Source organism: Eleutherodactylus coqui, chromosome 2 (assembly GCF_035609145.1).
Source record: "Eleutherodactylus coqui strain aEleCoq1 chromosome 2, aEleCoq1.hap1, whole genome shotgun sequence".
Classification (NCBI taxonomy): Eukaryota; Metazoa; Chordata; class Amphibia; order Anura; family Eleutherodactylidae; genus Eleutherodactylus; species Eleutherodactylus coqui.
This window is the reverse complement of record NC_089838.1, coordinates 107,931,314-107,945,115: the sequence shown is the minus strand read 5'-3', so window position 1 is coordinate 107,945,115 and position 13,802 is coordinate 107,931,314. Positions and strand designations below refer to the sequence as shown.

The following is a 13,802-nucleotide window of genomic DNA, read 5'->3' as shown; positions in this document are numbered from 1 at the left end:
AGGTGTCACTTATTGGGTTCTCCACACAGGTGTCTCCCAACCAGCTACAAACTGCCATACTGAGTACTGCTGTATCGAAAGCAGCTGTAGCCTTAGTGGTTTGTGGGGGGGATGTAGTCCACCCAAAATCCCTCATTGAATACACAAGGAAGATAAAGGACCTGTGATGATGCCACTGTCATATGATCAGGGGGCGGAGCTAAGAGCCAGTAACTGACATCACAGGTGCTTTTTGCACTTTCTAGTTAACCAGGCACTTACTGTGTAGTTTAAACATGTATACTGCATTACTGTGTAGACAGTACTTTTATGGACACTAAAGGGCAGATTTATGAAACTAAGAAAAAAACTGTCTTTGTTGCCTACGCAACCAATCACAGCGCAGCTTTAATTTCGTAAGAGCACTATGAGAAATTAAAGCCACTGTGATTGGTTGTTACAGGCAACAAATATAATTTTTCTTTTAGACCGTTTCATAAATCTCCCCACAGGTTTTTATCTGGTTATGTATATAGTTGGTGGACATTTTACATCAAATATCTAATCATGTGTACGATTTGTTGACTATTGTGGGAATACACTATTAGATTGGTCCAGGGATGTGGTCTGTTGATTTCTCCAGCATATCAACTCTGTTTTAAAATTTTTTTTTTATTGCGATTCTAATAAAGACATTTTTGTAACATTTTTTTCCAACAGTTTGGCATTCTGCACATTTTTCAGTTTGTAGGTTTTGTCATTCGATTGTGCAGCCAATTATTTTGTAGACAGTTGACCTTTTTATAAGAATTGTTTATACAGTTTTATGACTATATTGCTCTGCATTCCCACTGCCTTCAGAGTTGTATTAGCTCAGGTCTGAATTATTACAATTTGTCTTACAGCTTACTGCTAAAATGTTTGTCTGAAAGTAATCATTATAAAATATAACCAAATTTCTTTTTATTTCTTTTTATTTACTCTCTAAACAGGTAGACACGTTGACATTAGAAAAAAAAATATTCAGTGGTCCATACCCGTATCACATCTGTATCATACATGAATTTAGCAATCCCCCTAATGTTAGAAATAAAGTTCGTGTTCGCAGTTGGATGGACACTATAGCAAACGTTAATCAGTGAGTAGACATTTTTTTTTTTACAGTTTTTTTCCTACTGTTGTTGAGACTGTTGAAATGTGAACACCGCCTAAGGCCGATTTCAGACGAGCGTGTTTTAACTCCATATTTGGTCTGTGTTTAGCTTCCTGTACACAGGCGGAATTTCCGCGGCGGGATTTTCCACAGAATTTCCGCATGTGCCCGCTGCCATAGGATTGCATTAAATGATGCAATCCTATGCAGACAGTTGCGATTTGACCGTGTGAAAATATGCGCGGTAAACAAATCGCGGCATGTCCTATTTCTGTGCGAGCCTTGCAGAGGCCTGCACAGAAACGTCACTGGTGACGCGCCGCCTGCGCATGCGCCGGCCGGTTGGCAGCTGGCGCATAGCAGAGCGGAGGAGACGGCGGAGCAGGTGAGCCGCAGTGGTCGCTGCAGGAGCACGGCTCGCATCCCGCTGCAAGAATTCTCGCAGCAGGATCCAACCTGGCAGTCTCCAGGAGGCCTTTTACGGGCCATAATTAAATCTACATAACTATTCACATCCGTGGTTTCTTCTCAGAAATGTTTGAAATACACAATATGACCCATTTTTTGACTCTGTATTTGCATCCATTGGTATTATTTTTTGTTATGCAAATAAGGATCTGTATTTTTCCTGAAGAAAATAAAACCAATGAAGGCAAATAAGGGGTCAAATACAGATCAGACACTGATGAAATAGTGTTGCAATGTCATCTATAGCACGTCTGTATTACGGATGTGTGACAATACGCTTGTCTGAAACTGACCTTAGGGGCTTCATGCACATTGGAATTGGACTGTGGCATCTGCAAGGTTAAACTGTGTAGGGGAGTGATCAGGTGAGCAAGTCCTCATTTTTTCACTCCTTTTCCTGTTGAAAAACCCATAAGTGACAACGGGAGAGAAAATATGCTCTCTGATTGGTGGGGAGCAAAAAAAGTAACGAAAACTCATGTCACCCTGCACAATGGGAAAATGTATGATTTTATTTATATATACATATATAAATAATATATATATACAATATATATATTATAATGACCGCTGTCTGCCATGCACATAATAGCCATACAGAGCAGAATGTGAATTGAAAGATGTGCTGTGATTGGTTGCTATGGGCACAGAAAACCGTTTTCTTTCTTTGACAGTTGTAAATGTGACTCCAATGCTGTCTTAAGTTATCAAAAAAGCGGCTTTTAAAATCTCTCTAAATAGTAGTGGAGAAGACTCTGGTGTTATTGTAACCCACAAACCTTTAGATCTGCCCATAAAAATGCTTTCCATGGAGTTAGAATAATTAGTATATTCCTTTTGTTTTACCCTTGGAACTCTTCTGCAAAACTTGGAATGGTATTCAGCTATCACATTCTAGACTACTTATCTCGTTTGATATTTTCTCTTCAGAGAGCTCATTAAATACGAATTCTTTCCTGAGGCCACTCGCACAGAAGAAGATGTAAAGAAATATACAAAATATCCCTGGGGTCGAGACATTTACACCCTGGAAGGTAGTTCACTTTTTTCTTCCTTTTTGTGAGAATTAAAACAGATGTTCTTACCCATTGAAAACCACTTTATGATTAGTCCACCTATGTTCAAACAGAATGTGTCATTAGAAAGTGATCTATTGTATATGTCGAGCTTTGTTTCCTCATGTGTTATGTTAAACAGATTTTTGTTTTAATTTTTCTCTATGGAACATGAAGTGACACCTATTAGACTTTATATTTAACCCAGTGTTCACACTGACCACAGATTGTGACAGTAGAGGTTTGTTGACCACTAGACTCCTCTGCGACTCAGAGATGTTTCCCAGTTAACCTAGTTTGAGAGGCCGCACATTATTGGAGTGGAATAAGCTGGATGGTAGTATTGATGTATCGACAAACCGCCGCCACCTGGGCCGTTCTGATCAGACTGTTGGGAAGTGTTGGGGCCAGTAGACGCACACAAGGCAACCAGGCTCACGATGCCTTCGACAGTCCACCAGTAGAGGGAATCGTCTGACTATCAGACAAGCAGCTCAAACTAAGACCGGGTTGTCTTCAGCGACAAATCCAGGATTAGTTTAGGCAATGATGACAGCCATGTTTGTCTCTTGAGACCTGGCGGTGAGCGCCTCAATCCTGCCACTGCTGGAGCAGCATAGTGCTCCCACTGTTGGTGTGATGGTCTGGGAGGCCATCGCAGAAGACAGTCACCCCTAGTAGGGATAGAAGGGACAATGACAGCTCAGCGATATGTTCAGGACATCCTGCAGCCACATGTGTTCCTCTCATGGGGGCTTCCAAGAGGCATTTTCCAACAGCATAATGCTTGGCCGCACACACAAGGGGGTCACAGGAATGTCTCCAAAACATTGTCACACTTCTGTCTGAGAATTGTTGCCAATAGAATATGTATGGGACCATCTGGGGCGCCAACTTCGACATCCTATGTGTTCGCACGATCTAGAGGCTCAGGTACAGCAAATCTAGTTCGATATGCCGCAGGATATCATACAGGACCTGCATGCTGCCATGCCCGCCCGTATCGTAACTTGTATCTAAGCCAGAGGTGCTACATCAGGGTACTAGAGTGTTCAGTTTACCATAATAAACTATCCTTTTGCACTGATATTCTATTCACTTACAGTAAAACAAAATTACAGTATTAGCATAATTTATTATAAAATTCATTATTAAATTCCTTTTTATGGAATGGTATTTGTGGTGGTATTTATTTTACATTTTCAGATTTCTTTAGACATTTATTCAACCAGGTATTTGCTTGCTTACGTTAATTCAACATAGATGCTATGGAAATATTAGACTCAATGCATGATTTCAGTGTAGGCTACAGGAATGTAATAGATGTGGTAAATAAATAATAGGAGATTTAATGTATATTTCCATCATCTGAGTACAGATAGAAGGGTATAAAAGGTGGTATAGCAAAAGTTAGATGCATTCCTTAACAAGGGTAACAGAGTTTTACTTCAAGTGGTCGACTGTAGTGGAGCATGTGATGCCATACTGAAGTTTGCCCAGACCCACGTGTTTAACAACAGAGGACGCTGCCGGATGGAGCACCTTACTCCAGTCAAGATTCACTTAATTGGGACCTGTTAAGAGAAACACCTGGTCTCCGATGAAACACTGCCTGCCAGTATACCACTGACTCCTAGGTTTTCAGAGAGAAGGAATCCTCATTACAGCAAGTTGGCTCATTTGCAGTCAGGGATTTAATAGAATAACCTTTCCTATTTATAGGCACAGAGGTGCACTTTTAGAGGCACTAATGTCCCCCTTTAGGTCTTATTTGTTGAGAGCTGATACTTCATAGTGGGTTTCCACTCTGGCATTATTCTGCCCTCATTATGTGTGATAGGGGCATATGTCGATGGGCAGCTAAACGTAATTCATTGACTCAGATGTAATGTCCAACTTCAACTTTTATTGCAGGGATAGGTGAAACTGAGAACAGAAAGATAATGAACTTACTGTTTTATGTCAGCATGTAACAATATACCACTATACAATGCTATAGAAACATGCAGGAAATATAAGTTGTGTACAGCATAAAAAATAGACACATGGTGAGTGCCCATAGACTTCTACACAATGAAGGTACAGTACTGTCTATTACCAGCATGGTGACGGATTAGTAGACATTAACTGGAGAATAACAGCAAGTAGCATACACAACATGACAATATGCATAAATGTATGAACCCACAATGCTAGATGATAATTTGAACATCCAGCGATGCTACCGTAATAGCTGCTAATGAGCTAGGGTCATAGGTGATGGCTACAGTGGCTTTCATGTATATTGTAAGTTAACTATCTAAACCCTTTTTGTACAAACAGTCACTAGAAGGAGCTATCACAACATACATTTAAGGCACAGTAGAAATGCAATAGGCCGCTACAGGCATATAAATGGGGTTCATATGTGTATATACCCATCTAGTATGTCCATATACCTAAATAGGGTGTGTATTTGTGGTCATTCTATCATTCCTTTTCCAGGTGTTGTGGATGGTGCTCCATACTCCATGATCACAGACTTTCCTTGGTTACGTTCTCTGAGAACTGCTGAACCAAACAGCTATGCAAGATATGACTTTGAAGATGATGAAAAAAGTAAGTTGAATTAAAAATGTCTAATTTTACAATTTCGTTAGGAAATTATTATATATAAAAACAAGTAGCTTTAATAATGCATCCCATTATCTATCTTGTACAGATCCCAAGTTGCAGCCTATGTTATAATCACATCACAATAGTGTTTGCTTTAGAGGTTAAATCTTTCAGCCTTCCTTGCTGGTTTAAAGAAGACGTTTGGTACCGTGTTAGCCAGTAGAACAAAATGTTATTGCTTTCAGTAGGGGAAACAAAACAATCTTCTAGGCATGATACCTTGTAATGGCTAACAAAATTCCAAGGTATTATCTACAAGATTTGGTTTCTCATATTGACATTAGTAACATTTTGCTGGTTCAGTCTGTGTTTTGTATTCCGAGTAGTGCAGCCTTTACACCAGTGATAATACAATCTGATGTACTAAAAACTAAACTAAGCCAAGGATGTGTCTGACAATAAATTTCTCCACTTTCTACTATAAAAGCAGCGAAATTCTGAATTCAACACTAGATTATAATACAGATTGTAATCCTGGATCAGTAGAAGAAAAATAATGCAATGTGTTCACAAAGCCATTCAATTTCTTATGTTGGTTGATTTCTTGCAAGAAACTTTTCTTGCCCAGATCATTGAAGGACACAGCTGAAGACCGTTGGTATAGCTACTGCCACTGGAAGGCGGACACTAAGCAGAAAAGTGATAGCTCCTCCTACTAGCTATACCCCTCCTGCAGGCACCAAACTAATCTGTTTTAGCAAAGTGCCCGAAGGAGCTAGACCTAGTTCTCACCAGTCTTCAAGAACATTTTGGATTCAAGGAATGCAGGAAATGACCACTCTTCCTGTTAACCCAACAAGGAGGGCAAACAGAACGGAATTAACAGTTTTGTTGTCTGCCCTGTCCTCCGAAGAAAAGGAGGCACATCTAAGCGTTACATTTTGACATGACCTGTCAGTTATAGTGTGTCCCCCCTCCCTTTTTTTCCCCGCCACCACCATTACTACTACTACACCCCTGGACAATACAACCAGACAGAAGCTGCAGGCTATTCCCTGCATCACAGTGAAGGAAGGGGTTTTCTGTCCTCTAATTCCTGAGCATTGTGTCTTTTCTTATCAGCGGCCATTGGCTAGTGGGTTGCTGCTCTTCAGAGCCCTTCCCCACATCCTCTCCAGTTGTCCTTCAACCTCAATTACTTCATGCTGGAATCCTGGAAACTGGGGCACCTTTCAGATGCAATTCTTTTTTATAAGGAGCTCCAAACCATCCAAAAAGGACCCATCCTTGTGTTTATCACTTCCCAGATCTACTCTGGACTGGGAAAGCTCTACCCAGAGGATAGCTCTCCTGCGCTATTGTCTTTCCAGCAGTATCATTTCCAATAGACATATACTGTAGTATGTCCGAATCCAGAGCGGAAGACTTCAGACAGGGGCCGGCCAGAGCCATATACTATGTGTGCTCGCGCTGTAATATTAAATTTACATGCTACCAGTTTGAACCATTTTGCTATGTGTTCCATAGAACTGACTACGGGTTCTCCTTCTGGGCGGCCTATACAAACCACTTAACCAGAATGGGTACGTTCCTTATCACAGGTGGTATTTCCTCCTCATGAAGACTTCCATGACATATTGAACAGAGAAGGGAGCCTTCCCGATAACTGTTTCACACTAGGCCTAAGGGTCTAGATAACGTGGAACCTTTTCTAGACAACTTAGTAAAAAAAAGTGTCCCCCTTCATCAGTAATGGATCCCCCAGTATCTCGTTTGGCAAAGCGCACCACTCATTCTATGGTTCATGCTTTGTTTTTTCTGGACATTCATGAAGGAAAATGGTCACTATTTAAAACTTTCTTTGAGACTGTGGGGTCGGCAATTAGGCTGTTTTTCACCTTTACTTGGGTCAGCAAGGCCTCTACTAAATAGGCTAAGCCACTGCACCAAGGTATTTTTTTGGGATCTTCTCCGGAAAAGTTAGCAGATGTGGCGCAGAAGATAGCTCAAGCAGGAAAATTTATATGCAGAGCTTCTGTGGATACGGCCAGACTGTTAGCACGTGCATTGGCGGCTTCGGTAACCAAATGCTGCACTTTGTGTCTTAAGTCTTGGGGCGCAAATGCCTCCTCCAAGAAGGCCTTAACAGGTCTTCCTTCTTTCGGGCTTGAGACTTTTTGGAAATAGAGTTGTAGAAATTATTTTGAAGGCCACAGCTTTTAAGTGTTCTCACCACAGAATAGAAAAGACCACTGTTTCGCTCCTTTCGTCGCTTCACGTACCAATCTGTTCAGCGCATCCGATCTAATCACTTTCAATTCTAGGTTCTTCAATTCGGATTGGCCACAACTCCTTACGTTTTCACAAAGGTTCTGGCATCAGGGTTGGCAATCCTCCACTCCAAGGGTATAACGGCCATTCCCTACCTTGACAACATCATGATAGAAGCCCCAACCCTGTCGGCTAACCTGGAGTATCCACGTCACTCCAGACACTCTGTCCACATTTGGGTTGGATCATCAACCATCGCAAGTTGTCCCTCACACTGTCGCAACACTTGGATTTTCTGGGTCTCTCATTTGAGACTGGCCAATCCCGTGTTTTATTACCAGTGCCAAAACTACTTATTCTCCGAAAATGTGTACACTCTGTGCAAACTCCTAATTCTGTCACCGTTAGTCACTGGATGAAGGTTCTGGGACTGATGGTTTCCTCCTTCGAGGCAACTCCTTTCGACTAATTTTATGCTCACCCACTCCAATGTACCATTCTTTTGAATGTTTTTGATATTCTACTTGGCTGCTCCTACAGGTAGCATACAAACTAATTAGTTTGGTGTCTGCAGGAGTGGTACAGCTAGTAGGAGGAGCTAACACTTTTCTGCTTAGTATTCGCCTACTAGTGGCAGCAGCTATACCCACAGTCTTCAGCTTTCTCCCTCAATAGACAGTGATTTCATGGTAAGTACAAAAATCTTGTCATCAATTAAACAACTGTTACTCTTTAAAGTCTGCAGCAAATTATTGAAAAGTCTACTTATGAATAGCGGTTTTGTTTTGGAGGTTTGACGTTTCTGTTTCTCAACGTGCTCTTTTGCGTGACACTTTTTTTTCAGGTGTTTTTTCTTTCCCCCATAGGCTCTTCAGTATGACTTTAGAGGGAACCTGTCATCATGTTTTTACAATGTAATCCATAATAACCCTTTAACAGTGCTGCTAATGAGATTTCCTTATCGCTATTTGGTTTTGTTAGATGCGCTCCGATACCTTTTTACAATTTTGTTTTTGAAGTTTACCCACACTGTATTCTGATAATCTGAAAATCTGAAATCAGTTTTTTTCCCTCCGCGCCACATCAGGCACGCCATTGTTCTTGATTGGTATGTAAATTTCTCCTCTGTGCTGTAAGCCCGCACAGGCGCCATATCAAACCCTGCCCATGCCTGCATTTGATTGGCATACTGTGTATGCTCCTTGAGGATCATTACTCCCACTGCGTCTGAGGTCACATGACTGTTGGAGCAACTATCCTCAATGCGCATATGCAGCATGCTGATGATGTCACAGCAAGTAAAGGAGAGCGGAGGTGCACAGACAGGGCTTGTTACAAAGACTGCATGGGATTACAGTGAAGAAGAGAAAATAGTATGTGGTGCCTGGCACAGCTCTGAGGGAGAAATCTGACTGTACAACTCATTTCAATACTACAAGAAAAAACCTCAAAAGCAGTTTGGAAAAGTACAAGGGCATGTACTGCAAAACTAATTAGTGATAAGGAAATCTCATTAGCAGCGCTGTTAAAAGTCTATATTGGATTGCATTGAAAAAACAAGATGGCAGGTTCCCTTTAAAAGCAACAAGAATAAACAGATGTTTTAAATATTTTGAAATTCAAAAAAAGCCTTTTTTTTAATGCAAAACTCTAAAAGCCGCCTTGCTGAAATAAATTGTAGATTAATTCCTTAAAGGGGATCTGTCAGCTCAAGCATGCGAGTAAGAAAAGAATGCAGCATATTCTATTTAACCGCATATTACGTGAAAGAGAGCCCTTTCGTTCTCAATAGGTGCGTACAAAGCGCTGTACATACGCAATTACATTGCGTGTGTGCTACGTTTATACGAATCATCACTAAGCGACAGAGCGGTAAATAAAAGAAAAAAAATTAAACTAGGAAACCTGTGCATGATGGCATGTGTGAGATGCACTGTCATGTGCAGTCAAAAAAACACTGCCATACATGGCGATAAACGGTAAAACGCTGCGTTTTATACACAGTATTTTACCACACGCTCATGTGAGCCTGCCCTAACTTGTGTTGAACAGTCCGATGGGCGGTCCTATCAGGGACTGACAGCTGTATAGGACTATACATACAGAGATTGCTGTCAATCACCGATAGGACCGCCCATTGGACTGTTCAACTCAGAATGTGCAGGGATATAAATGAATAAAATACAAGTTCTAATGAAACTTTCCCCATAAAACTATATATCAACCTGCTCAGCTCCTCCGGCTCCTTAACATCATGCCTGCAGTTTGGACAGCTCGTTCGAACTGACAAATTCCATTAACCCCTTCCAGCTGCAGCCTTTTTTGTTCTTTGTTTTCATTTTTCCATTCCCACTTTCAAAAAAAGTAAGACTTTTATCTTTCCGGCGATGTAGCCACATGATGGCTTGTTTTTTGTAGGACGTGTAATGAGTTCTATAACTAGTTCTATAGTGATAAAAAAATGTTTAAGGTTTTCCACTACATTATATGGCACTTTAAATATTAAGTGGTGTGAAATGGAGAAATAAAATGCAATTTTGCTATTTAATTTTGTGTGTGTAAAGGGGGTTTACCGTGTTCAAGGTGTGGTATGAAGGACATGTTATCTCCATTTTGTGGGTCAGTACCATTTTGATACCAAGTTTACATAGTTTTTATGGTGTACTATTAAGGAATTAATACTTTTACAAAAAAATTGCTTTCTCTTTTTCTTTTGACCGCATAGCTTTTTATTTTTCTATCAACATTGTATAACGGCTTGTTTTTTGCAGGGTGACTTGTAGTTTGTTTTTTTTTTATTTGATAGCATGCGGGGATACATAAGGATTTTTGATTTATCATTTATCAATTTTATTCAATTTTTTTTCTTTGAAACAAGGTGACCAAAAAACTGCAATTCTGGCATGGCATATTTTGTTTTTCTTATGGATTTCAACATGTGGGATAAAGTGATATAATTGACGTTTTATGGAAGCGGCGATACCAATTTTTTAAATATTTTGATTCAGCAAAAAAAGATTTTAAGAATTAAAAACTATTCATCTTTTGTTTTACTTTCAAAGTCCCCATAGGGAACTTCAACTGGTGATTGCCTGTACAATATACTGAGAGTTGTCAGCCGCACTCACCAGTCTCCCAGATGTGGGCGCACTTGCATGGGATCAGACCCTAATCCCAACAGAATCCAATATGTCCAGAAAGGAAAGCAGCATCAGAGGTGTAACAGAAATCCATGTAAACAGGATCGTCCAAACAGAGTCAATTTCATTCTTCCATAGTCATGACGACAACGTTTTGACCCAACACATATTGTTCTTTATCAGCTTGAGAAAGACCTATGTCGGGTCGAAACGTCGCTGTCATGACCATAGGAGAATAAAATTGACCCTATTTGGACAACACCGTTTACGTGGATTTTTGTTACACCTCTGATGCTGCTTTCCTTTCTGTATATATTGTACAATATACTGAAATACCTCAGTATTGCAGGCATTCTTTTAAGCCATCCATGACATGCTTATGGGACTTCACAAGGCCCCAGGCTGCTATAGTAATGAAACAAAAACCTGTGATCTTGTTGAAGGCAGGCCGTTCAGACAACAGAAGGAGCCCCCCCTCTGTCAGGTCATTTAAATGCTGCAGTCAGACCTGACTGCGGCACCTGAAGGGATATTTCCAATTTGGCAAATACAGCTGGGTGTCAGCTGGCAATGACAGTCGATACCAACCGCCCCTCCTGAACCAGCTCTTTGCAGTGACACCATGTGTAAAACAGATATTTGGGAGGGGTTAACTTGACGTCTTAACTTTTTTGTCAATTTGCACATCAGTTTAATTTTCTTTATTTCTTTTACTCACCAGCTACAATATACGCACCAAGGAGGAAAGGGCAGCTTTCTGCAGACATCTGTATGGAAACAATCGGCGAGGAGATTTCAGAGTTACGGCAGATGAAAAGGGGGGTTTTCCAACGAGTTGTAGCCATATTTATCCATTACTGTGACGTTAATGGAGAACCTGTGGAAGATGACTATATTTAAATAGAAGTGATTTGCCGTCATCACATCAGTTTTACTTGCTCTAGCTGCTTACAATAGGCTGGAGATGTGGCAGGTAAAAGGGTTGAGCTAGTGGTAACTATCAACTTTTCCCATGGGATCCTTTTGTAGCAAGCTACACTTACAGGTGACGGTGGGGCAGTCATTTCTCTGAAGACCAGCAAAGAGAATAGTACACGGAGGTAGCGCAACACACTTTATCCCTAACGTTCTCCACCGGCATCAAGTCTTCCCGTGAGCTTGGATACAACGGTAGTGATGTTTTCAATAGGACTGTAGTGTAGTCACCTTGAAGTGTGATATCAAAGACTATCCATTCCAATTATCTATTCAGTGTCATAGCTCCCTCAATCACTTTCATAATGATGCCATGAAATTAAATGATATGATCTGATGTCGTTATGGTGGTAGCCCTCCACTCTCAACGAAAAATTCCGAGATTTTTAGTAAAACTGTTGAGTACCAGATATTCCCAGGAGATGAATAGACCTGTTCAAGCAGCGATACATGCTTGAACCAGAAAAACTTTGTACAAACATATTCGGGGTGCTGGCCTGCCTGAATGGGATACCTTTTATTATGACACAATATAAGAAGGAGATGAAAATGGTCAATTGTCTCAAGAAAGATCTAAAAGTAAATGAATACGTCGTTTTGCAGTTTCCTTCTGTGACTTTGGCAAAAAAAAAAAGGGGTACAAGTTTATACAGTATGTTACCCTTAAACAGGTCTGCAGCACTGACACTTCTGTGAGCTGTGAAGCTGCATTATTTGCTCATTATAAAGCAAAGTTCTTAAGCTGTTTTTTGTTTTTATGATTCTAAATCCTTATTCGTTGCACTGAGTCGAAGCTGCCATATTCTAGAAGGTAATTCGAGTTTCAAAGGAGCAGCTTCTAGTTAATGTAAAAGTTTGTAATTTTTTGTATTTTTTTTCTAATTGCACAGAGCAGATTGTAAAATGTGTGACAATGCTTTGTCTGGATTTTTAACCATCTGCACCCTTTCAGATATAGTAAAACAATGTCAAACAAAAAGTTAATGAACTGTCACGTGTCATTGTGTGTTTTGATCTGTGAGTTCTGTAACAAAATGTTGTCAAGGAATAGCTCGTTAATAGTCTCCTCATTCAGGCTTTGTGGCTACTACACTATCCTACCAAAACTATTTGGACATTGGATCAAGAATTGTGATGGCTTTGTCATGGATGGCTTGAGTGCCGTGGCATCAACCATATATCCAATAGTGTAAAGTTCCTGTCGTACGGTGCTGACACTCGCTTGCAGATTCTCAGTATGCTCTTGGATAGTGAGCTCTGCAAACAATCCTTCCTAACTGTCTTTTTTTGCTTTCAATTAATATCTCAGGTCATCCAGTTCTTGGTACGTACCCCTCTCTTCCACCTTATAATCACGTAATACACAGTTGATCTGGCAATCTAGATTTTAGTGGAAGCGTCATGAACCGATGGTTCACTGATGTGATAACCAACAGTATTATCACATGCGGGAATTTGAACGTCATCGCCCCGTGTAAATGCATACAGCGACTGGACAAGTATTCTCAGTTTCTGCATGTAAAAAAAAATGAATGGCATGACGTTCAGTGTACACAGCAGTCGTTCACTTTTGAACTACTGTCTGCTTACTGTGAATTGAGGTGGGCAGGTGGAGAACACTCCCCGTCCCGCTCCACCTCTATTCCAGTAGCACTGTGTACGATCCAGCCGTACTCGGTCCTGTGTAACAGCACAAAAGCGAGCATCACTGGAACAAGTGTTGGGCATTGTTTGCCTGACAGCTGACCTTAAGTTCCTTGGATCGAGAAATGTTAGGTGGAACAAAGCAAACTATGGCGGACACCTCCAATGTTCTGCATCCTATGTAGCATGGTTTAACATATGTGACTTGCTAATAAAACTTGATCCATTGTTCAAATACTTTTGGTAGGATGTCGTAAGCCAGACTGGCTTTGCCGTAGACAAAATTATTAAAAATCAGTTAGTTTAATCAGTTGGTTTCCACAGCAGATAAGACACACATAATCCGGCGTAAATACACGCATATGTGCGTCTCTGTGCTGGAACAATACGTGGGCTCTCCTTCACCAGCATGGCTGCAAATTACATGTCATATTTGAAATGGTCAATGGCAATAAAATACCCTTATTGCTGTTCTTTCTGTGGACTAAAGATGACCAATAGATGAACATTTATTGGCTATTT

The 13,802-nt window shown here is 40.6% G+C and overlaps 1 protein-coding gene across 2 annotated transcripts in view; it reads left to right on the top strand.

The window, feature by feature from the left end:
- FBXO38 (F-box protein 38) overlaps positions 1-12,620 on the top strand; it is a 65,822-nt gene extending 53,202 nt beyond the window's left edge. For both annotated transcript variants that reach the window (XM_066591319.1, XM_066591320.1), the window contains exons 19-22: positions 972-1,117; positions 2,531-2,634; positions 5,140-5,253; positions 11,383-12,620. In XM_066591319.1, the coding sequence (XP_066447416.1) occupies positions 972-1,117; positions 2,531-2,634; positions 5,140-5,253; positions 11,383-11,561 (543 nt within the window). In that variant the 3' untranslated portion in view covers positions 11,562-12,620. The remainder of the gene's footprint in view (positions 1-971; positions 1,118-2,530; positions 2,635-5,139; positions 5,254-11,382) is intronic.
- The last annotated feature ends 1,182 nt before the right edge of the window (positions 12,621-13,802 follow it).